Below are 25,665 nucleotides of genomic sequence, written 5' to 3'. Positions count from 1 at the left end.
TTCTGAGAAAGCAGGTTAGCTTACCTGTAACAGATGTTCTCTGAAGTTGGTGATTCACTGGCCACACACGAGTAACATCACTCCTGTTTTAAAACTGATGGATGTTTCCAGACATTTTCAGAACTTCTTGAAAATAAATCTCTGGGAAAGGGTAGCAGTTCCCTCACTCCTAAAGCACACAGTGTGCCTCAGTTCCGTGAACTAAAACTCCTCCAAAAGTGAATGCATGTGATTGGTGATTCACTGATTTTAGAGGATAACTGGTACAGGAAACATAGTTGTCTTTTCTGAAGTGAATCAACTGTGACACGCTTTGAGACTCTTTCTAACAAAGGGAAAACTGGAAGCAACAATCCTGCCAATAGAGAAATTAATTTTTTCTGACGGATTTGACTAAGCATTTTTTAAATTCTTCTTTAACAGGAAGACAATTATTAATCATATCAAATTTATATTAAATACAAATCATTACAGAGGCTAGAGTGGCCTACAATCCTCAACAGGATCCAGAACTACTGAAGAGTCAGTATCCAGGCAAACAACACACTGCAGCCCTGCATAGCCATTTTTAGAGAGGCTGACAAACAGCCATGAATGCCATCCTTGTACTTACATTAAGAGGCCTGGACTCGCCCATGTAAAGTCAAGGCAAAAGTGATCAAACTAGATAATGGTCTTAAGAAAAAACAAAATCAAAGGGTTTTGTGGGGTTTTTTTCATTCCAGACGGAAAGTGCACAGAGCTTATTCACCTTTTTTGGCATGTGCCCCTGGAAAACAGTTGGGAAGGATGATTGACATGATGAAAATGTCTCAAAATCTTTGGCATAAAGTTAGTATATAGTGATAAATTAATGACTTGGTGGTTACTGACGGCCAAATACCGCATTTCCAAGTCAGGTGTTTTAGTACAAATTGCAGCCAGAGCCTAGAAGGGAGCTTTCATCACCCATGTTGAGATCTCACAACACTGTAAGGAAGATGAGGCAAGTCCTCCATAAAGCTTACAATAAAAGGCTATACAGTCAAAGGTTCTCCTCCTACATCGTGGTGATGCAGCCCCTCCCTGCACGAGACGTGATAGTCCAGGTCATTCTAGAATCCTAATCATCATGTGTGCCCCTTAAGCATTTCCCAACATTTTAAGACTTCCTGCAAATTATGCTACAAGACCACATGCATGTTGTATCTAGACACCTCTAGAAGCCTACACTACCGCAAGTCATTTTTCAGCACACCTCAGTAAAAGGACCCCTTAGCTGGTGGAGGTTCCAATGGTCTAAGAGTATATATAAAAAAGCCTCCCATTTGAGGAAGCCTTTTGAAACCAGGGCCGGTGTGCTGGCTATTATCTCAGGAGTCAGTCATGAACTTGTCTCTGGTTTGGACTGGGTGACAATGTGGGGTTTAGACCTTCTGCCTTTTGTTGCAGGTCTTGAAGACCTACTGGTGCCTGAAGTAGTCTGACCCCTGGAAGCTTTTCCCTAACCAAAAAAAAAAGAGAAAGAGAGATTCTTGGGTTCTTGATTCAGTACCAAACTGAAAGTGTGGCAGCTCAAAGGTTTTAATGGAGCTGGTCTGAATCATCATATGGTGGTCTTTCAGTAGATCCACTGCTTCTTTGAACTGATTGCCAAGAGAAGTAGATGGCAGGACACGAGCTTTTTATATAGACCTTCTGAGATCAGTTATACACAGATATAAGAATCTATTCATCTATAGCTTGGCAGAGGGTTTTGAAGTAGTATCAAAAACTCCAATTTCGCATTCATCAGTTTGAATTCATTTGGACTATGTTTAAGAGGACATTCAGCGAATTCTTGTCCCTTTCAAGAATGGATATGTAAATGCTGGTTCAAGTAGGCCTGGTACAATGCTAAAGGAGCTTCAAGGATAAGTGCCTGGTCTTCAACCACTCTTAGGCTGGAGGCGTTGTTTTGCCTCTGAACAAAAAACGTGGCTTGGGGAAATGCAGGCTAGGAGTGCACTTTGATCCTGGGAAATTGAGTTCGAGTCCCATTGTAGCTCCTTGTGACTCTGGGCAAGTCACTTAACCCTCCATTGCCCAGGTACAAAATAAGTACCTGAATATACGTAAACCGCTTTGAATGTAGTTGCAAAAGCCTCAGAAAGGCGGTACATCAAGTCCCATTTCCCTTTCCCTTATGTAGAACCTAAATGCAAACCTAGTAAAACTAGCCCTGAGGAGCTTGACTTGTCCTCAGGGCTTCAAAAGAAAATTCTATGAGCACTCCAGCATTCTCAGAAATTTAGTAACTATCACCCTGTTCGTTCTTTGAAGTAAACAAGTTAGTATCTTATGTTAAGCCTGCATAGTGTGATAAGTATGAGGCTGTCCTATCCGGGGTAGGCCACTAGAGGGCGCTAGTAGAATAGGTGGAGGTCGCTAGGACCGGGAAGAGCCCTGGGATGTCCACAGGTGTAGGAGGTTATGGGCTGGGTCCTGTGTAGCTAATTAACCACTTTATACCCCACCTGAGTTGTGAAAGGGAGGAAGTGAGCAGGCAGCAGGAGAGATCCCCCTGGAAGATACAGGCTAACCCTATGGACTTGTGGTGGACTGTGTGTCCAAAGGAGATCAGCAAGCTGGAAATCCTGGGGTAAGAAGTCCCTAAAGCATTAGTGTTTGACTGTGTGTCCTCAGTACTTATAGGAACTGTGTATCCAAAGAAGAAAGGACTGTGTGTCCAGAATCGTGTGTTCAAAGGAAGGACTGTGTGTCCCAAGTACTGGTAAAGAACTGTGTGTTCAAAGGCAGGACTGTGTGTCCCAGTACTGAGAGAAGCAGGCTGCAAAGCCTGGGGTTAGAAGTCCCCAAAGTATTGAAGCTAGTACTGAGCCCATGTATCTGTGTGGGGAGGCTCAGCGTGAAGATCTATGAAAGCATAAAGTATTAAGTTAGAAGAAGTGTGCCCAGGGGCTGGAATAAAGAGTTGCCTGAGAATATGCAGTTGGTGAGACCTGTTTAATTTGCTTAGTGGGAACCAGGTCACCCTGAGCGAGAAGGGATAGCACACTAATCTGCATACAATTTGCATATTGAGAACCAGGTCACCCTGAGTGAGAAGGGGGATATCACAATAGTAAACCAGGAAACTTGCTATATTGATCTACTATCTAACCTACACAGATAACACCAATCATACTAGCAGTATAGCAATATGAAAATACACAAAATCACATCACATTTGACAGCAACAAAACCTATCTGAAATACAGACAAGCAAGAAGGAAGCTGAAAATCAAATAAGCCATATTTATAGCCTAAATACATAGGATGTAAAGAAAACTTATTGAAGCCACTGCAAACCGTTCAGAACACAACAGCAAGGCTGATCTTCAAAAAGTCAAAACATGAAAGAGCAAATCCATTACTCACAATGCTACTACATTGGCTCCCAAAGACAGGCTATTGTTCAAAACTAGCACCATCATTTTCAAAATACTGTTCAGCATGGCACCTGAATACATGCTCGACCTGATCAAATTATCACCAAGAAACGCAAACCCAGATACCAGAAGTTTATCTACTACTACACCTACCCAAATGCAGAAATACAATCTACAAAACCACATACAAGGCTGGTTTCACAGCTGCCTAGGATCCAAATGGTGGAACTCAATACTCAAGACTACACGAAGAATCACAAACTACCTTCAGTTCCGCAAACAACTGAAAACCTACCTTTTCATGAAATTTTATGGCTAAAACATGCTACCACTGATCAAAACAATTTATAACTGTAATGTAACACTGCAACCTCACTTTGTTAATCAATTGTAAGCCACACTGAACCAAAACTTGTTTTTGGATAATTGTAGAATACAAGAATGAATGAATGAATAAATAAATGGTCTTTTCCATTTAAAAAAATTCCCCAAAAAGTTCCATGATTCAAATGTACTCTGTTTTGTTTAATGTCCGCCTTGTGTTTCAATTATTAAGTATGGAGTTAGAGACTATGCAGAACAAAATATATTTTCAATAAATGCTTAAAGAAAAATTCAGTAATTATAGGACTCCATTTTCTTTATCTGTAGTATTGCCTGGCAGTCTTTTGTAGACCTAGTTGTTTAACTGCTAGCAGAATAAATTAGTTCTGCAAACAATGAATGCAGGAGACCAATGAAGCTGAAAAACATTAGTTCACTGAACTTAAACTAAGTTCTACAGAGGCAAGGAAACTTCTGAAGATGTCCAGAGAAATCTTTTCAAGAAATTCCTGGAAAGCTCTGGAAAACATCAGTCAGTGTTCAGTGGCTCATTTGATTTCAGAGAGTGCTAAAACCTGGACTCTATTTATACGTTGCATATTTTGCCAGTCACTTCCTCTTTACCAACTGGTGACCAAGGAATAAGAACCAGTATGTGCTGTTAAACTTAGCATTGGTATGTACTGTCAAAATGGGGGAAGCAACATCAGACTAGAAAGCCCAGGCAGAATTTGTAGTACTTGTAATTTTGGTGATCTCTCAACACCCCCCCCCCCCCCCCAGTGCAACAAGACATAGGATATGCAAACATGAAATGTGGGCAGAATACACCAGATATTACACATTAGGTATGCTTTTCCCTAGCTGTTTCTGTGAATTGGACAGAAACTACAGTTTATGGTGGATTATAATCTGGGAAAACAAGAGTTAAAAGACAACTGCTATTAGGTGAAATAATTCAATTCTGCATTTTGCTTAAATTTACGCAGTACTATATAGTAAAATTGCTAACCACAGTTCACATGCTATCCCTTAGGCTTGCCTAGAATAATTCAATTCACCAGCACTTCATTACACACAAGTATATACTTCTAAAAACATATGCTATGTATACCACATGTACCCAAGCACACATGGGTGGGCTTTGTAGCTGAAGAGAGGGCGAGAGTGTGAAGCTCTAAGGTACAGAAGGGAAGGGGATGCAGCTGCTTCAGAAGACCATGGCTATTTCTCCTGGATGCACAGTACAGAACAAGAATCCTGGAAGAAGAGTGTTGTGTGTGAGAAAGAGAACCCCTAAATCATACTGGATCCAGTGGTACTATTCATATGGAAATCTAACTTGGAGATTAACCACAAGCCAACAGGAGAATTCAACTTATGACCTAGGGTCAATAAGACTATGGCTGCTAGATATCCAGAAAGCAGGGCTTCTTTGGGCTTTTTCTTCGGACAGGGGGGGAGAGGGGAAGAATGGTTTAAAGAATCAGTACCTATTACTTAAGTAAACCATTCCTGAAAATTAGTATTGCTTCTCTAAACCTATTCGTTCCTCCAATACAAATTTAACATTTCAATCGTAAAGAAAAAAGAGATGCTTTTTATTGGTCAATATTTCACAGAGGTTTAGTCACATTGTCTCAGACTGTTGAGTACAGAGTGAAGTGAAAACCCAATATGTCAAAGTTGTTCGGCTGTATTTCTTATGTTAATAAAAGGATCCATTTTAAAGCAGATTTTCATCAAGCTGTGGGTGAATGGAAAATCCGGATGTGAGTGTAAAGTTTAATATGTGCTTAAAATAAATAAATTGCTGTGTTCTTATCTTTAATAGGCTTCAAATACCTAGAAATCAACAAGAATTATGTAACAAACAGATGCTTTGTCATGCAAAAGCAAGAGAGAAAAGAGCAGGATACATACGTAGCTATACACGGAGATTGCAGAAGCAAGAGCGAGCAAGCGGTCCCTTACCGGAGAGCGATTCTGAGGCTGGGTGGTCATTGGCTGTGCAGCTTGGGAATACACCAGCGTCGTTGCAGCTGCATTCTGTCCAGAGGCATATGGAGTCTAAAAACAAACAAACAAACAAAAAAAAGCATTGTCAAATTACAATTATAACCACATCGGATAAGTAACAAAATGTTTTCTGACAACTGAGCCCATAAATATCCACCAAATCAGGTCCGGAGCTTCTGAAATCAGCTACAGGATTAATTTGTGTGCAAAGATGCACTTTCTCTAGAGACAAAAGGGAGTTTTTGCCTCTTCTTTGTGCAAAATTGATTAATCTTGCCAGTTGGCGCTAGCTATCCAATAGATCCCCCATTCTTCCATCATAAATTATAATCCAGGGCTTAACTAATCAGCAGGTACTGTTTAGGGAAGCACAAAGGGAAGCTCTTATTTTTCCACTTTTATTAAATAAAAAGTGGAAAAATACATATGTAGCATGACTCATTGAATTATTTTCCAAATTCTCTATGAAAGAATGCATGCATGGGTCTGTATCTGTGAAGTAAGAAAGCAAGACAACACAGTAGCATAACATAGCAAATGACGGCAGATAAAGACCTGTACGGTCTATCCAGTCTGCCCAAGAAGATAAACTCATTATACATGGTATACAATACTTTATATGTATACCAGAGTTTGATTTGTCCTTGCCATCGAGTATGTCTCTGCACATGTGGGGTGGGGAATGCAGTTTAAATGGAGAGGTACCCAAACATTTTGTTTGTTTAGAAAGAATAATAACATTTATTTATTGCATTTGTATCCCATATTTTCCCACCTATTTGCAGGCTCAATGTGGCTTACAAGAACCTGTTATGAAACAAAGTATGATAATACATCAAACCATTAGATGTCACATTATGTATGCCAGGTCTTGTGGAAGCACGTTTATTTTAGGGGGTATTTATTCCTCTCTATATTTTTCTATATATTTATGGGCAATCAGTGTGTTTGCTTGTTTAATCCTATACAGGTTTGGGTTTTAGTTTTACTGGGCCGAGAGACTATTTTGCGTCGGGGTTATATACCCCGTCCATTGGTTAACCTCGGTTCATGTACATCTTTTCCATCTCGGATAGGGCGTCGGGTTACGTTCAATCAGCTGTCTAATGTCTTGTTATGTTTTATCAGCTGTTTCCCGTAACAGGGTTTAAATTCCCATGGGATTGTGGGTAACCTCGGCGTACATTTTCTTGGTAGCTTCATAGGCTTGCTTGGTGAGTTATACGGGAGGTTTTTTATCGCTTTTGGGTTTTTGTAATCAGATTGTGGGTTATGTGACACATTGAAGGTTTGTTGTGTGTTTGTTTTTTTAGATATTTACCACAGTATCCAGCTTTGTGGGGTGCTCTTCCCCTGACGAAGCCCCATGTGGCGAAACGGGACAGTTGGGGAGCCCCTGGTTGGAGCAGTAATGAGCTAAGTAGCTGTGGTTTATTTGAATATTTTGATTAATAAATATTAGAAACGCACAAACGAACATTGAGGGAGGAGGTTGGCAGAGGACCAGTGATTACAATCTGTGGCTACACGATTATAATCTTAATTGATTAAAAAAAGTGTCACTGGTCTGTGGTCCTCTCCCCCTCGGATATAAAAGTCACAAATAAATAAAATTGTTCAATAAAAATTGTTTTCCATAAAAAGTTAACTGTGAACCAGGGTATTCAAATTAAACGAGATACCCATCCAGAAGAAACTTAACTGTGACCAGTACAGAGGTCACCGAACAGCCACAAGTAAATCAAATGACTTATTCAAGGGGAGAGAAATGGTATCGGTTCTGAAATTTTTTCTACAGCTACAAAGTACAAATAACTCAACAAAATCATGGTAGACCAACCAAAAACATCTACAGCAAAGGTTCAATAAATATGGACTGTTCAGTATTTCAGCACATTATCAAATGTATCTGCTATCATCCATCCTATGTGAAAACATGAACCTGTGACTTTCAACGCATCTCTCCTCATGGAAGAAGGAGTCATAATAGAAGCACAAGGTAAATAGAGCAATGGGGAAAGAATAAGTAAACTGTACAAGTCATGTCATAACAAAATACACAGGTGAACATAGGTAGTGTTGGCAAACTTGTACTTCAGTAATTCTCTTCTGAATACACTGGTGTGTTCTGAAAAGTGTACAAAAACAGCTTAAGCTAAATCTCTTCATAGTTGTATTTCCTGGTTTCTATTTTGGTTCTCTTTTTAAGAAAAATGCACACGTTCATGTATCTGACCCAGTAAAAGAAACAAAGTTATAAAACATGACAGGATAAATCAAAAAGATGAGCTGCCGTTTTATACAAATAAGTTGATTAAAATTATGATGTGCATTCAGCTTTCTGAAGGGCTCTTTAGTGCCAAGTAAATGGATGCTGGTAATTATCTTCACATTCAGTGGAATATGGATAGGAATAGAACATGCTTCACTTAAGACCTTGATAATGGAGGCTGCAGATTTAAAGCAAGCGTGCTTCACGTTTCCTCTTTCTCCCCTAAAATCATCATCTGCCTGTTTCATCACCTCATGCCTCCATCTGGTGCTTTTACATCTGCTTTTTGGGGTTGTTGTGTTGTCACATGCAAACTAAAAAAAACTTATTTCAGCATTAATTCACAAACCAGTCTGGACAGTGTGATGGTTCTGGTACAAGAGAGTAGCTTACAACATGCTCAATGTTACCACCATCATCAGCACCTCTTATTCCCTTCTACTGTGTGCTTAAGGTTAAATAAAAATACATGTACACGCACTCCAGTGAGAGGAAATAATCACAAAGATAGCAAAATACTATTTTCTACCAAGATTTAAAATTCACTACCGGAATGAAAACTGACAGCAAGATATATTTCAGCACACTACTGACTGAGGAATTTAACTTAACGGTAAATTAAGAGGTAGAAATTGGTCAGTCCAGCGACACAGTCCGAAGTACAGTCATGCACTGGGCCTGGGTTTGGTTTCTGCTCTCCCAAGCTAGTAAAAAAAAAAGGGTGACATTTAGTGGCTGGACTTCCGGTCCATTAGGTAGGTTGTGAAATGAGCAGGTAAAGGCTATCATTGTGCTGGGTGAGTCCATTTGGAGAGGAGTTAAGAATCCAGAATACTTACAAACAAGGGCTCATACAGTAAATAGACCAAAAAGACTGGCTCTGACTGAGCTGGAGAACTCAAAGTGGACAGGGAAACAGCAGTTCTATTTCTTACAGCTTTAGCCCAAATGTAGCTTCTGACAACTCTTTTCTGTAACATTTAGTGAAGGTTTAGTGAAGCAGGTCCTTTGACCCGAAGCCTGTGCATCCTCTGCTTCACAGTATTGCTTTCCTTGAACCTTTGAAAGGTTCTACAATACTTTTCAGCAAAGTAGAAACTGTGGGTTTTGTTGCTAGATCTTAATTGCTTACTTCTTAAAGGCAAATATTCTATTTTTCTAAAGCATCTTTCTTTTGCAAATAACTTTATTTTGTTTAAGAATTTTAAAATATTAGGTATAAGTTGTCAAAACAACTTACTATAAAGAACAATTACTTTCTGGAATTAAAAACAGATCTGTTCTCAAAACAAATCTGTGTAAAGGGAGATATTGATAAAAGTTCTTACATTTTCTCTCTGGTCCAAAATAAATGCAAAGGGTTGGCTCGAGCCTTCAGAATCACATGATAGCTCAATCAACAAATATGACTAGTCAATATGATATTACCAAAGCTGTTTACAAGCCACGCTGTAGGCGAGCTAACTTAGCACGCGCTAACGTTAGAGACACCCATTATATTCCTATGGGTGTCTCTAGCGTTAGCGCATGCTAAAACGTTTGCACGCCTACAGAGTGGCTTAGTAAACAGGGCCCTTTGGTTGAAAATCATAAAAGATTTTGGGGACCAAAACAAATTGAAGACTAGTGTAGCAGAGTGATAGAGCGAGGAGACATGATAGGGACGTTTAAATATCTCAAGGGCATTTATGTACAGCAATGGCGTAGGAAGGGGGGCGGGAGGGGCTTTCCGCCCCGAGTGCACGTTGCTCGGAGCTGCGTCGGCTCCGCTGGTTCCCTGCTCCCTCTGCCCCGGAACAGGTTACTTCCTGTTCCAGGGCAGAGAGAGCAGGGAACCAGCGGAGCCGACGCAGCTCCGAGCAACGTGCACTCGGGGCGGATCGGCCCTCCCGCCTGTTCCCCGCAAGTAAGAATGCGCCGCGGAGGGGGGGCGCCACGGAGGGGGGTACGCCGCAGAGAGGGGGTGCGTGCCGTGCTGCACCCGGGGGGGGGGGGGTGCACAGTGGCGACCCGCCCCGGATGTCATCCGGCCTTGCTACGGCACTGATGTACAGTAAGTGAGCCTTTTTCAAATGAAGGAGAGCTCTGGAACGAGGGGGCATATGATGAAGTTAAGAGGGAATAGGCTTAGGAGTCATTTAAGAAAGTGTTATTTCTCGGAAAGGGTGGTGGAGGCATGAAATGACCTCCCGGTGGAGGTTGTGGAGTCTAGGACTGTGTCAGAATTTAAAAAGGCATGGGATAAGCATGTGGGATCACTTAGGAAAAGGAAGAGTTAAGGGTTACAGAGGATGGGCCACATGGCCTTTATCTGCCATCATGTTTCTCTGTTTCTATGTTACACTATTCTCATAAAAAGGTTCAATATATAGTGAGGTTTAGATTCAACAGGACAGGCTGCAATCAAGCCTGGCTGCACTCAACCAGTCGAATCTAATCATCAATTAAAACTGGTCACTTGAGTAACTAAGGAGGCAGTTTCTTTTTCGAACGGGTGCCATGTGTGTTGGATAACTTTGTTCCTATTAATAAAGTAATAATTCGAAAACTTTGTTGTATGTTTACTCAGGTTCCCTTTGTCTAATATAATATTACATGTTGTTTAGATATCAGAAACCATTCATAAGTACATAAGTATTGCCATACTAGGAAAGACCAAAGGTCCATCAAGCCCAGCATCCTGTTTCCAACAGTGGCCAATCCAGGTCACAAATTCCTGGCAAGATCCCAAAAAGTACAAAACATTCTATACTGCTTATCTCAGAAATAGTGTTTTTTTCCCAAGTCCATTTAATAATGGTCTATGGACTTTTTCTTTAGGAAGCCATCCAAACCTTTTTTAAAACTCCGCTAAGTTAACCGCCTTTACCACATTCTCTGGCAACGAATTCCAGAGTTTAATTACATGTTGAGTGAAGACAAATTTTCTCAGATTCTTTTTAAATTTATTACATTGTAGCTCCATCGCATGCCCCCTAGTCCTAGTATTTTTGGAAAGCGTAAACAGACGCTTCACATCCACCTGTTCAACTCAACTCATTATTTTATATCATATCTCCCCCTCAGCCGCCTTTTCTCCAAGCTGAAGAGCCCTAGCCGCTTTAGCCTTTCCTCATAGGGAAGTCATTCCATCCCCTATCATTTTCGTCGCCCTTCTCTGCACCTTTTCTAATTCCACTATATCTTTTTTGAGATGCGGCGACCAGAATTGAACACAATATTCAAGGTGCGGTCACACCATGGAGTGATACAAAGGCATTAGAACATCATTTTTGTTTTCCATTCCTTTCCTAATAATACCTAACAATCTATTTGCTTTCTTTGCCACAGTAGCAGCACACTGAGCAGAAGGTTTCAACGAATCATCAACGAAGACACCTAGATCCCTTTCTTGGTCCCTGACTCCTAACGTGGAACCTTGCATGACGTAGCTATAATTCGGGTTCCTCTTTCCCACATGCATCACTTTGCACTTGCTCACGTTAAACGTTATCTGCCATTTGGATGCCCAGCCTCATAAGGTCCTCTTGTAATTTTTCCACAATCCTCTTGCGATTTAACAACTTTAAATAACTGTGTTGTCAGCAAACTTAATTACCTCACTAGTTACTCCCATCTCTAGATCATTTATAAATATGTTCAAAAGCAGTAGTCCTAGCACAGACCTTTGTGGAACATCACTATCAACCCTTCTCCATTGAGAATACTGACCATTTAACCCTACTCTCTGTTTTCTATCTTTTAACCAGTTTTTAATCCACAATAGGACACTACCTCCTATCCCATGACTTTCCAATTTCCTCTGGAGTCTTTCATGAGGTACTTTGTCAAACGCCTTCTGAAAATCCAGATACACAATATCAACCGGCTCACCTTTATCCACATGTTTGTTCACCCCTTCAAAGAAATGTAATAGATTGGTGAGGCAAGATTTCCCTTCACTAAATCCATGTTGGCTTTGTCTCATTAATCCATGCTTTTGAATATGCTCTGTAATTTTGTTCATTATAATAGTCTCTACCATTTTGTCTGGGACTGATGTCAGGCTCACCGGTCTATAATTTTCCGGATCTCCTCTGGAACCTTTTTTTTTTTAATTGGCGTTACATTGGCCACCCTCCAATCTTCCTGTACCACACTTGATTTTAAAGATAAATTACATATTACTAACAATAGTTTTGCAAATTCATTTTTCAATTATATCAGTACTCTGGGACGAATACCATCTGGTCTAGAAAATCTGCTACTCTTCAATTTGTCAAATTGCACCATTACATCGTCCAGGTTTATAGAGATTTCATTCAGTTTCTCTGACTTATCAGCTTTGAATACTATTTCTGGCACTGGTATCTCTCCCAAACCTTCCTTGGTGAAGACCGAAGCAAAGAAATCATTTAATCTCTCCGCTATGGCTTTGTCTTCCCTGATTGCCCCTTTTACCCCCTCAGTCATTTGGTGAAGGTGGTAGGATTGAGTGCTGAACATATACATAGAGGCGTATTTTCAAAGCAATTAGACTTACAAAGTTCCATAGGTTACTATGGAACTTTGTAAGTCTAAGTGCTTTGAAAATGAGCCCCATAGTAACATAGTAGATGACGGCAGAAAAAGACCTGCACGGTCCATCCAGTCTGCCCAACAAGATAATTCATATTTGCTGCTTTTTGTGTATACCCTACTTTGATTTGTACCTGTGCTCTTCAGGGCACAGACCGTATAAGTCTGCCCAGCACTATCCCCGCCTCCCAACCAACAGCCCCGCCTCCCAACCACTGGCTCTGTCACAGACTGTATAAGTCTGCCCAGCACTATCCTCACCTCCCAACCACCAGCCCTGCCTCCAAACCACCGGCTCTGGCACAGACCGTACAAGTCTGTCCAGCACTATCCCCACCTCCCAACCACCAGTCCCGCTTCCCACCACCGGCTCTGGCACAGACTGTATAAGTCTGCCCAGCACTATCCCCGCCTCACCTCCCGATCTTGACTAAGCTCCTGAGGATCCATTCCTTCGGCACAGGATTCCTTTATGCTTATATATAAAGTAATGATTATGTTTTATTTCACTGCTTGGTTTCTAATAAAAATAACATTTTTAAAGAAGTTCAAAAATCAAAGCAAATGGGAAACTCCATAGGTATTTTATACTTTTGTCAACCATTGTGTGAGAAGATGGAAGCTTTTCCACTGCTCTCAGTATAGGCAGAAAGGTCAGTATAGATTTGAAGAACATGGTTATTAATCTCAATTGACATCTGATAGCATTCATCAGTAGTTGTTTGCCTTCAAAGTAATGGAAACATGTATGCTAGTTGATTCTGTTTTCACCCTATCCATCTGCGTGCCTTATTCAAGCTTACTTTTAACTTAACACTGAGGACACAAAAGGTGTAAATCTCTTGAACAATGTATATAGGGTTTTCTGCTGCTTCTTGAAATTCCTAGTATTTTAATATCGACTTAGGGAACAGGTAATGGAAATGCATCTTGGTTCTTTTTTTTTTTTTCTTTTCTTTATTTAATCTTTGAATGGTACATAGAACACAACCCATCCCCCACTCCACCCACCACGAAAACAAGTCCCAACCATTCCCCCAAGGTAAGCACTCAAGCAAACGCTATATTCTATCTCCCCAACCATGGAGTCCTCGAATCCAAGTAGCTGAAGACAGCTAAGTTACGGACTACAACTTGCCATTTGTTTGCTGTCTCCAGTCTCGATAAGTGTCCCATACCTTGTGGAAGGTGAGATATGTCCAGTTCTCATCGCGATTAACTTTGTCATCTGGTAAATATAGTCTAGTTTACGCAATACTACCGTAACGGAAGGAGGAGTTCAATACTTCCAAGCTGCGGCCAAAGCTATTTTGCTTGCAACAAATACACTGGTAGCCAGTTTGTGAAGTTCTTTTATCATGCCTATCGGCTTGAAGTCTAGCAAACAATATTCTGCTTTGGCTGGATAAACAACCCGAAGCACCTGATGAACCAGCTGCAAGACTACTGACCAATACTGCTGCACTATGGGACAGAGCTACCAAATATGATACAGGACCCTTAGAGTTCCACAATTCCTCCAGCATTGCCCTGTTCCCTGATCAAACATTTTAACTAGATGTTTCAGAGTAAGAGTAAAATACCAGCAGTATAAGATTTTATATTCACTCTCCATAAGACTGCTGGATATGGAGATCTTAAGCAAATATTTAACACACTTATCCCATGTTATGGTTCATTAGTGACTCCCAGGTTCTGCTCCCATTTGCCAATATAATGTAGTATTGGTGATTCATAAGTTAACAATGCTGCTGCATACACAGTACATGACGGCAGATAAAGATCTGTATGGTCAATCCAGTCTGCCCAACAAGATAAAAATGAGAGTTACAGCCCCTCCCACTACCACTCCCACATTGCTCTTTCTAATTGCATCTCTGCTAAATGTAGTTCTCACCGAGCTCTACGTTGGATATAATCCCTAATTTGTCTGTACTGATATTTATGGTGAGATGGAAGCCCATATTCCTCCCTGAGGTCTGAAAAAGACAAGATATCCCCCTCCTCCCAGAGCTGAGCCAAAAACCATAGCTCTGCTGTTCCCACAGGCAGTATAGAAAATTCATTCCCACCAAACCCCCACGGCAAAACCATCTTGGGTTTTTTTTTCTATGTTACGAGTTAGCTCTTCTATTTTCTGGAGTTTACTGTAAAATGGCAGCAGCATCAATTTGCTCACCTATATGGATTTCATTGTGTTAACGTCTTCCACTGCTTGCAATTCCATTTTAAGGTCTCCAACAGCCTTGATAGATAACCTCCTAATTGTTTAAATTCTTGAAACAGTTCTTTAAAAAATCATGTTTAGTGATTGTGGCTTTCTAGAAGGTCTCCCAGTCACCCCAGAGGTCAAGTCAGGCCTGGAAACTTCAGAATCTCAAATATATTGCACCCCCACCCCCAACACTGTGTGTAGCCTAAGCATCAATAATTTGTAAAAAATGGAGGCAGCATGGTCCATACAGTGCGCATATATACATAGGGAAGGCTCCGGTTTTAGAGATTGTAAACAAGTACTCCATGGTGACTGTGGCTTCTAAGTCAGATCCAGGAAGAGTTTTCTCTGCTGTCAGGGAAGGTGCAGTGGGACCTGCTTTGAGATTTAAGTTTTCCTTTGAATCTTCAGGTGATTTATGGGACAAACCAGAGCTTCAGCATAGCTAGTTTTTGTAGTCATCTGTGCTGGAGATAGCTACTAAAAAGGGTAAGATGGTAAAGCCAGATATTTGTAAAATTCTACAGACAAAAGTAAGTGCGAGGGAGTTAGATGACTCTTTGGGAAATTGACGACCCAACCCAGGGATTGTAAAACCTCTATCACCTGAGACATGGCTGCCTGACTCTCTACCTCTGAGTCCGCCCTGATCAGCCAATCGTCCAGATAAGGATGAACTCTGACTCCCTCCTTCTGCAAAAACACCACCACCACCATCACCTTGGAAAAGGTGCGAGGTGCCGTGGCCAGTCCAAACGGCAAGGCACGGAACTGGAAATGTTGCCCCAAGATCGCAAACTGCAGAAACCTCTGAGGAGGAGGCCAAATTGGGATATGCAGATATGCCTCCTTGAGATATAACGAGGTGAGGAACTCCCCTGGCTGCACTGCTGCTATCACTGACCGCAGAGTCTCCTTGCAAAAGTGCCGCACCAACAGCGACTCGTTCACCTTTCGTAAATCGAGCACTGGCCGAAAGGACCCCCCTTTCCAGGGCACCACGAAATAAATGGAATAGCGACCTTCCTGAAGCTCGGACTGAGGCACAGGAACCACCACTCCTAACTCCAACAGCACGTGCAACGTTTCTGCCACTGCTTTCCACTTTTCAACCGTAGCACAGCGGGACTCCAAAAAGGTGTCCTTGACGGAAGCCCGTAATTCCAATTTGTATCCGTGCTCTATCAGATCGAGGACCCAAAGGTCTGATGTGATCTTGGCCCACTCCCCCAGAAACAGGGTCAACCAACCTCCAATGGAAGGAATGGAAGAGTGGATCGGAACCCCGTCATTGGGAAGCTCGGTTAGCGCCTCCCTGTCGCTGAGCAGAACTAGCGGCCTTTTTGTCCGAATGAAAGGAACGCTGCTGAAATCTGGACCGTTGAAAATGAGCAGAGGCCCGGCCAAGGATAATGCTGCGCCTCCAGAAATCTCGGTCTCGTAGAAGGAGTGCGAGGCCCCAATTTGGGTCTGTCCTCCAGCAGACGCTGAGACCTGGAGTCTCCCAAATCCTTAATAATTCTTTTCAAGTCCTCACCAAACAGCAGCCTACCCCTGAAGGGCAACTTCGGGAGCTGCTGTTTTGAAGCCATATCCGCCGCCCAGTGACGCAGCCAAAGCAGCCAGCGAGCAGCAACCGCCAGAGACAGCCGACGCCCTAACCAAGTCGTAAAGCACATCAGCCAAATACGCCAGCCCTGATTCCATAAGAGGAGCAACCTCTGCCAAAGGCGCCGCCATCTTCAACTCCTGTTGCACGGCCTGCTGCAGCCAGGACAGACAGGCTCGAGCTGCATACGAGCTACAAATTGAGGCCTGCAGAGTCAAGGCCGACACCTCAAAAGCGCGCTTTAAGGAGGCCTCCAAACGCCGGTCCTGCATGTCTTTGAGGGCAACTCCCCCATCAACTGGCAGAGTGGTCTTGTTGGTGACCGCCATCACCAGGGAATCTACCTTAGGAAAAGCGAAGAGATTCAAATGAGACTTCCCCACCGGATGAAGGCGAGCCACGTTAAGGTTCCCCTCCGGCTCCGACCACTGATCCGAAATTAGCGCCTGAATAGCTTCATGGCCAGGAAAGGCTCGAGTCGGCTTCCCAGTGCTAGCCACCTTAACATTCATGGCCACCGCAGCCCCTGCTTCAGGATCTTGAATATTCAGCGCCTGAAAGCTAATGGCTCAAAATATTGCCTTACAGCTCTTAAGTTTCCTGAGACAGTAAAAAGATTTATTTACAATAGCCTGAGTATAACTACACATAGATAGCAGGTTGTCAAGTTCTATACCAAGTATTTTAGATTGCAAGGGCCTACCTTCAAAGTATGATGAAATCCAGGGTCATTAGAAGACCCCAATCCATAAAAACTGTTTTTTCTCTATTTAGTTTTAAGCAATGAACCACAACGCAGTCCTCTATTGATCTAACACGTCTGAATAAGGGACAGAAATATCATCGGCATAGATAAAAAGATACACCAGAAGCTGGTCCAAGATCACACGCAATGACTGTGTAAGGATATTAAAAAGTGTAGGAGAAAGGGGTGAGCCTTAAGGAACATCACAAACAAGTTTTCCATTTGGCTGATTACAATAAATTTATTACAGAATTTTTTTGCTTCCCTACAGAATTGTTTTGCTCCATTACAGCACAGTGATGATCCTGAAAATAGAACTGAGGCAGAAGAGAAAGAAATGAAGTTGAAACACAAGGATATGAAGGGACCCAAAGAGAATGATGATCACAGTGATTATCCTGATAATAGAACTGAGGCAGAAGAGAAACATATGAAGTTGAAACAAAAGGATATGAAGGGACCCAAAGAGAAAAGACACACCCAAATCACAAATGTTGAAGCACATAACAGGAAATGTAGATGGAAAGCGATGACCACAAATGCTCGCAGTCTAATCAATAAAGTTCATGATCTTCAAGCCCTGATGTTGGAGGCAGACTTAGAGGTTGTTGCAATCACAGAGACGTGGCTCAATGGTTCCCACGAATGTGATGCACACATACCAGGCTATAATCTATTTAGGAAGGATAGAGAGGGGCGTAAAGGTGGAGGAGTAGCTCTATATGTGAGAAATGATATCATGGCAACTGAAATGACAGGCACCTGGGGAAAGGAAGAAGCGATATGGATCACCTTAAAAAGAGATGATAGAACCTCTGTCCACGTGGGTGTTGTCTACAGACCTCCGACACAATTGGAAGAATTAGATAAAGACCTGATCGCAGTTATTCAAAAGTTGGGAAAGAAGAGAGAGGTGCTGTTGCTGGGAGATTTCAATCTGCCGGATGTAGATTGGAAGGTTCCGTCTGCGGAATCGGAAAAAAGTAGAGAGATTGTGGATGCTTTCCAAAGTGCTCTGCTCAGACAAATGGTCATGGAACCCACGAGGGAGGGAGCGACGCTGGATCTGGTGCTCACAAATGGGGATAGTGTGTCAAATGTCCAAGTGGGAGCCCACCTGGGCGGCAGTGACCATCAAACGGTTTGGTTTGATATGACGGCTGAAGAGGAGGGCGGCCAGTCAAAACTCAAAGTCCTGGATTTCAAGCGTGCTGACTTTAGCAAAATGGGGGAATACCTAAGGAAGGAGCTGACGGGCCGGGAGGACGTACAAGAGGTGGAAGGACAGTGGTCCAGGCTGAAGGAAGCTATAAATAGGGCCACAAACCTTTATGTAAGGAAAGTAAATAAAAGCAAGAGAAAAAGGAAACCAATATGGTTCTCCAAGCAAGTGGCAGAGAAAATAAAGGCTAAAGAGTTGGCGTTCCAGAAATACAGAAAAACTCAAGATGAGGAACACAGGGAGGAATATCGGAGGAAACAAAGAAGCCAAGGGAGAGATACGTCTGGCGAAATGGCTAGAAATGTAAGGAGGGGTGACAAAAATTTCTTCAGGTATATTAGTGAAAGGAGAGTGACTAAAAAGGGAATTGTGAGACTAAAAGATACTGCAAACCGCTATGTAGATAATGATGAAGAAAAGGCAAATTTGCTAAATAGATACTTTTATTCTGTTTTTACTGAAGAAAATCCGGGAGAAGGACCGCGATGGTCTGGCAAAAGTTCATTTGAGAATGGAGTGGATATAGCACTGTTCACAGAAGAGAGTGTATATGAACAACTTGAAAAGCTAAAGGTGGACAAAGCCATGGGACCGGATGGGATCCACCCCAGGATATTGAGGGAGCTCAGAGAGGTTCTGGCGGGTCCTCTTAAAGATTTGTTTAATAAATCCTTAGAAACGGGAGAGGTTCCGAGGGATTGGAGAACGGCGGAAGTGGTCCCTCTTCACAAAAGTGGTGATAGGGAAGAAACTGGAAACTACAGGCCGGTAAGCCTCACTTCTATTATTGGAAAAGTAATGGAAGCGATGCTGAAGGAAAGGATAGTGAATTTCCTGGAAGAAAATGAGCTGCAAGATCCGAGACAACATGGTTTTACCAAAGGGAAATCGTGCCAAACGAATCTCATTGAATTCTTTGATTGGGTGACAGGAGAATTGAACCGTGGACGTGCTATAGACGTAATCTACTTAGATTTCAGTAAGGCTTTTGACACGGTTCCCCACAGGAGGCTCTTAAATAAACTGGATGGGCTGAAGACGGGACACAAAGTGGTGAACTGGATTAGGAACTGGTTGACGGACCGGCGCCAGAGGGTGGTGGTGAATGGAGGGAAAGGTGAGTAGCAGAGTGCCTCAGGGATCGGTGCTGGGGCCGATTCTGTTCAATATATTTGTGAGTGACATTGCCGAAGGGTTAGAAGGTAAAGTTTGCCTATTTGCGGATGATACTAAGATTTGTAACACAGTGGACACCCCGGAGGGAGTGGAAAACATGAAAAAGGTTCTGAAAAAGCTAGAAGAATGGTCTAAGGTTTGGCAATTAAAATTCAATGCGAAGAAATGCAAAGTGATGCACTTAGGGAGTAGAAATCCACGGGAGGCGTATGTGTTAGGCGGTGAGAGTCTGCTAGGTACGGACGGGGAGAGGGATCTTGGGGTGATAGTATCTGAGGATCTGAAGGCAACGAAACAGTGTGACAAGGCGGTGGCCGTAGCTAGAAGGTTGCTAGGCTGTATAGGGAGAGGCGTGACCAGCAGAAGAAAAGTGGTGTTGATGCCCCTGTACAAGTCATTGGTGAGGCCCCACCTGGAGTATTGTGTTCAGTTTTGGAGGCCGTATCTTGCTAAGGATGTAAAAAGAATTGAAGCGGTGCAAAGAAAAGCTACGAGGATGGTATGGGATTTACGTCACAAGACGTATAAGGAGAGACTTGCTGACCTGGACATGTATACCCTGGAGGAAAGGAGAAACAGGGGTGATATGATACAGACGTTCAAATATTTGAAAGGTATTAATCCGCAAACGAACCTTTTCCGGAGATGGGAAGGCGGTAGAACGAGAAGGCATGAAATGAGATTGAAGGAGGGCAGACTTAAGAAAAATGTCAGGAAGTATTTTTTCACGGAGAGGGTGGTGAATGCTTGGAATGCCCTCCCGCGGGAGGTGGTGGAGAGGAAAACGGTAATGGAATTCAAACATGCGTGGGATAAACATAAAGGAATCCTGTTCAGAAGGAAGGGATCCTCAGGAGCTTAGCCTTGAATGGGTGGCAGAGACGGTTGGGAGGCGGGGCTAGTGCTGGGCAGACTTATACGGTCTGTGCCAGGGCTGGTGGTTGGGAGGCGGGGCTAGTGCTGGGCAGACTTATACGGTCTGTGCCAGGGCTGGTGGTTGGGAGGCGGGGATAGTGCTGGGTAGACTTATACGGTCTGTGCCAGAGCCAGTGGTGGGAGGCGGGGCTGGTGGTTGGGAGGCGGGGATAGTACTAGGCGGACTTATACGGTCTGTGCCCTGAAAAAGACAGGTACAAATCAAGGTAAGGTATACACAAAAAACTAGCACATATGAGTTTATCTTGTTGGGCAGACTGGATGGACCGTGGTCTTTTTCTGCCGTCATCTACTATGTTATGTTACTAAGTTATCACCTAACTGCTGACTGTTATTGCTTTATTGGGATTATCTGTCCATGCTGTGGAAGGGAAATGCTGCTAGTTTGAATCTATTACATGCTGCAACTGTTTTCATTGTCCTTTACTACTAGGGGAAGTGTTGCATTTATTTTCCCTATAGACCTATGTATTTGAACTCCTGATGCAGACACTACAGCCGAAACATGGCTCATGTCGAGTCTTTTTATGGCTGTGTCCTCTTTATACATTTTTATGTAAACTACTGGTAATAAAAGATTTTTAAGAGACCTTTCTGGCTATACATTAGTCCTTGGTCATCTTGTTGTTTGGCTATTGTTTTACATCTCTGTATATAAAAGGCAACACCAACGTTCTATGAAGCCTCCAGCCGGAAGTGTGAAGGGGGCGAGATATCCGGTTTCCCTATGAGTGTCTGCCCCGCCCTCTCTGTAACACAGTCAGTGAAGGAAAACAGCAGAGCACGAAATCAAATCGCTGGCTCTGTAACAGTGAAGGACTCAGAGGGGGGAGGGGAGAGAGGCCAGAGGGCAGGGACACACACACTCCCACATGCACACAGAAGAAAACTTTGCTAGCCCCCGTTTCATTTGCATCAGAAACGGGGCTTTTTTACTAGTAAGAACATAATAGCAGCCATACTGGGTCAGACAAATGGTCCATCTAGCCTAGTATCCTGGCCAATACAAAAATCTCACACTGCCTGCCTAAGTTCATTCTAGGTACATTAATAGGCATTTTCAAACATACTGGCTAATCTTCAATAATTTTCCATCAGTTTTGCTTCCAAAATTTCAAGGGAAGATATAAATGTTATGGCAATAACCAACTTCATATATATGTTATAGATTTAATAAAAGTTCTTGTCCTTTAAGGAAAGTTCCAAAGAAGCTTAAACCATTTCATTATTCAAAAATTCATAGTTATGGAGAGGTGCTAGCGAGCCCAACACAAAATGGCCACTTAAACCCATCTCTCTGCTCCTGATTCTCTCTTGTTTAATGCTATAATTTGCAAATAGTGTGTGAACCACCACCGTGGTGAAAATAAACACCAGGGACATAGGCGTAGTTTGACTGTTTCATTTGGGGGGGGGCAAAGAATGGGCGGAGCATATTAGCATATCATTTGCATATATACATATGCAAATGAATATGCTAATGTGGAGGAAGGAATTGAATTTACAGGCAAAATATCACAGATGCACATTTCAAAAAGCTGACACATTTCAATTAATAAATTATGAATAAAATACTTTTATCTACCTTTGTTGTCTGATCATTTAGTTTTTCTATTCGCTTTGGTCCCAGTGTCTTCTGTTTATTCAGTGTCTTCTTTCCAGTAGGCTTCCCTCTGCTCCCCACCCCTCGCAGTCCCATCCATCTCTTGCTCCTTCCCTCTGCTCCCCACCCCTCGCAGTCCCATCCATCTCTTGCTCCTTCCCTCTGCTTCCCACCCCTCCCAGTCCCATCCATCTCCTGCTCCTTCCCTCTGCTTCCCACCCCTCCCAGTCCCATTCATCTCCTGCTCCTTCCCTCTGCTCCCCACCCCTCCCAGTCCCATCCATCTTCCCTCTGCTCCCCACCCCCTCCCCCCGCGAGGTCCAAGATGGTGACTCCGTTTACCCCCTCCCTCCCTCTGCCCGCCGCCGCCGCAGGCAACAGTCTTCAGCTTTTTCAGCGTTCCTGGCAGCGGTAGCGATGTACACGCTGCCTTCGGTCTGCCCCGGAAGCCTTCTCTTCAAGTTCCTGTTCCCACCTATGCGGGAACAGGAACTTGAAGAGAAGGCTTTGGGGCAGAGCCAAAGGCAGCGTGTACATCGCTACCGCTGCCAGGAACGCTGGAAAAGACTGCTGCCTGCGGCGGAGGGAGGGAGGGAGGAAGAGAGAGGGGTAGACGGACACGCTCCTCTCCGTCCGCTGCTCCGCTTGGCTTCCCTGCCCTCTCTGTCTGCGTCCCGCCTTCCTCTGACGTCAGAGGAAGGCGGGACGCAGACAGAGAGAGCAGGAAAGCCAAGCGGATGGAGAGGAGCACGTGCATGCATGTGTTTTTTTTTTTTTTTTTAACTAATGGCGCGGTGGCGCCTCATCGTCGTTTGGGGGGGCATTGCCCCCCCCCCCCCCCCCCCCCCCCAGTCTACGCCTATGACCAGGGAGTTTTTGCTTGTTTTTAGTGTTCAGTAGAAATATTTGTTTGAAATACTTTGCTCCAACTGATGAACACAACAATGATTTTGCTACTGAGAAAAAAACCATGTGATTTATACTAAATTGAACCCGCCGATTCCAAATATGAACTCCGAATTTGCCTGACGCGTCTAGATTTTAAGTTATACATGCAAAGCCTATTTACTTATAATATTAATGCATTATATATTGGAAACATGGAGAGAGGTTCCATAAAGACATTTCTACAATGGAGAACAGATATCAAGGCCGCTGGAATCCCAAAATGATGGGGGACTGGTTTTTGCAACTGGAAAATATGACCGGTCACAAATGCAAAAGCAGATGCCTGAAGCACTTTTAACAGTACTGGGCCTTGCTGAAGTAAGACTTTAAACTGGAATACGAGACTTTTTAAAAATTTTGTTATTCCATTACATTTTCATATACTGTTTACTACGAAAACTTTGATATAGATCAGGAAATTGTTGGAGTAAAACTCGTTCTGTAAAAAATTATTCAATGCTTTCCAAGTGCTTAATTCAGTTGGGCAAACTTATGCATAACAAAATTTCCTGACGTGTTACAAAAATTCTGACGTCGGATTTGGAATACGTACACTGAATTTAGTACAGAACAAATGGTTTTTGCCCAGTAGCACACGAAAAAAAAATTTTGTTGTGCTGTGTGATGCTCCGACATTTGAAGCTCATCTAAATGGATAAATATGCTGCTTTTTGTACTCTGTTCAATAGTTCACTTCTTTGACAAGGATTCTCTAGCCTTTCCTTCAGATGAAAGTCGAACTGACCTCCTTCAAAACATACACATAAAAAGGAGACTCAGGAAAACTGCTGACTAATGTTTAGTCTACAATCCCTTTTAGCAACTGTCACATGCCACTGGTTTTGTAGATGGTCAATAGCAGCAAAACTTGTAACACATTTAGCTGCTATGTTTGGAAAACTAAATAATAAAGAAAAAAATGTTTTATCTACAAATATTTTATCAGTTTCCTGATCTAACTACTTACCTTTCCATACCTGAGCTCAAGAATAGTTTCCTAGCCCCACAACAAAATCGTGCCCTTATATTGTAAATCCTACCATGCATTAACATATTAACACAATTAGTTAATATGCAATTAGTAAAACAGGCCAAACTGTAAATAATGAAACTTGAATGAAATGTTAACACATTAGAAAAATCTAGCATTACGTTTGATCTAGCCCACAAATTACTGCTCTGCAAAATTATCTTCCTTAACCCCATTCAGTTCAGATGTTCCTTTTTCTATGCAATTTTACAAATTTAAACAAGCATATTCACTTGAATAGAAAACAGAAAACCAGAAGGCAAAACATGTGGTTAAGATATACAGTTAAAACATTTTGACACCTCCTACTTCTGCTCCAACTTCCTAGCAAAACAGTTTGCCTGAGGAAGCTTTTTGGAGTAGAGGCATGGCCTAGTGGTTAGAGCACTGGACTTGACATCCAGAGGTGCCCGGTTCAAATGCCACTGCTGCTCCTTGTGACCTTGGGCAAGTCACTTAACCCTCCAAGTACAAACTTAGATTGTGAGCCCTCCAGGGAAAGGGAAATACCCAGTATACCTAAATAAATGTAACTCACTTCCACGTGGCCCCAGACCAGAAGCTAAGGATCAGCATCCAAGCCAAAAGGAATAAGAATCATTACCTACTACCCTTGAATCATTCTGCTACTGGGGAAGGGAGAGTGGAGGGAGTCCTCCCCTGAGAAGATATCCCTGCACCCAACAGACTTACAAACCATTCCTACAGAAGATATGGAAGGCTAAGTGGCTCCAGTCCCCCACAGCATATGTGGCCTCTGAGTGACTCCAGTCCCCTAGGGAAGGTGGTAAGCATGTTCATTGCAAATGAACCCCCTCTCCCCAGAACAACCAATAACGCTGGGGACCCCTGATCTTAAGTGCAGGGATTCTGTATACAGACTCAAGCACCTCTAGATCACAGCCTGCAGGATGTCATATTTCTTAAAATGCTGGCACACCACTTAGAGCCCTCCATAATAGCTGCTGTTCCTACATGCAGGAACTGCACACCCCAAGGACCATGAACCTCCTGGTACAAGGGCACCACCCAGGCCCAGACACCCAAACTTCCCTGGTGGCACTCATGCTCACTATCCCCCACCATGTAGAAAAACAGAACACCTACCTCTCCCCAAATCCCTCAGCTACCTATGCCTAGGGGACCTAAGAATGCCACAAAACTATGGGCAGCTCTACAACATTATTTACTGCTTGCCTTCTTTATATATATATATAATCATTTATCTTTTTTTTTCCACAGAGAGCTGGGGGGGGGGGGGGGGGGGAACACCTCAGAGGACCTTAGCCTTTCTGGCATCTGTTTCCACCACACAACGAGTGAGGCCAGTAAGCCAAATCCTAGAAATATGACCACGGTGGTTCCTCACTCTCCAACAGCAGAGGTCACAAAAGGCCCCGCCACACTTGTTGCACTACAAGTAATGAAAACAAATGAATAACCCTCAAAGCTCAAACAGAGCTTTACTTTCATTTATATATTAGATAAGAGGTTGTATTTAAGGGTGAGAGGGAGAAAGAAAAAGGGACACCCAGCCATAACCAAGGACCAAAACATATAAAGTCCACACCTACTGTTCACGAATGCACCACACATTCA

General features: G+C 42.8%; 1 protein-coding gene across 8 annotated transcripts in view; it reads right to left on the bottom strand.

Annotated features, from left to right (window-relative positions):
- The window catches only part of EIF4G3 (eukaryotic translation initiation factor 4 gamma 3), a 419,008-nt gene that overhangs the window by 284,866 nt on the left and 108,477 nt on the right, over positions 1-25,665 (bottom strand). For 7 of the 8 annotated variants that reach the window (XM_030222062.1, XM_030222064.1, XM_030222063.1 and 4 more), the window contains one exon: positions 5,709-5,804. In XM_030222062.1, the coding sequence (XP_030077922.1) occupies positions 5,709-5,804 (96 nt within the window). Of the gene's footprint in view, positions 1-5,708; positions 5,805-11,506; positions 11,532-25,665 lie in introns of those variants that run through there. The other variant, XM_030222068.1, reaches the window with a different exon arrangement.

The sequence above is a fragment of the Microcaecilia unicolor genome, chromosome 13 (assembly GCF_901765095.1).
Source record: "Microcaecilia unicolor chromosome 13, aMicUni1.1, whole genome shotgun sequence".
In the NCBI taxonomy this organism is placed as follows: Eukaryota; Metazoa; Chordata; class Amphibia; order Gymnophiona; family Siphonopidae; genus Microcaecilia; species Microcaecilia unicolor.
The sequence above is the reverse complement of the archived record's forward strand: the minus strand, read 5'-3'. Positions and strand labels throughout refer to the sequence as shown.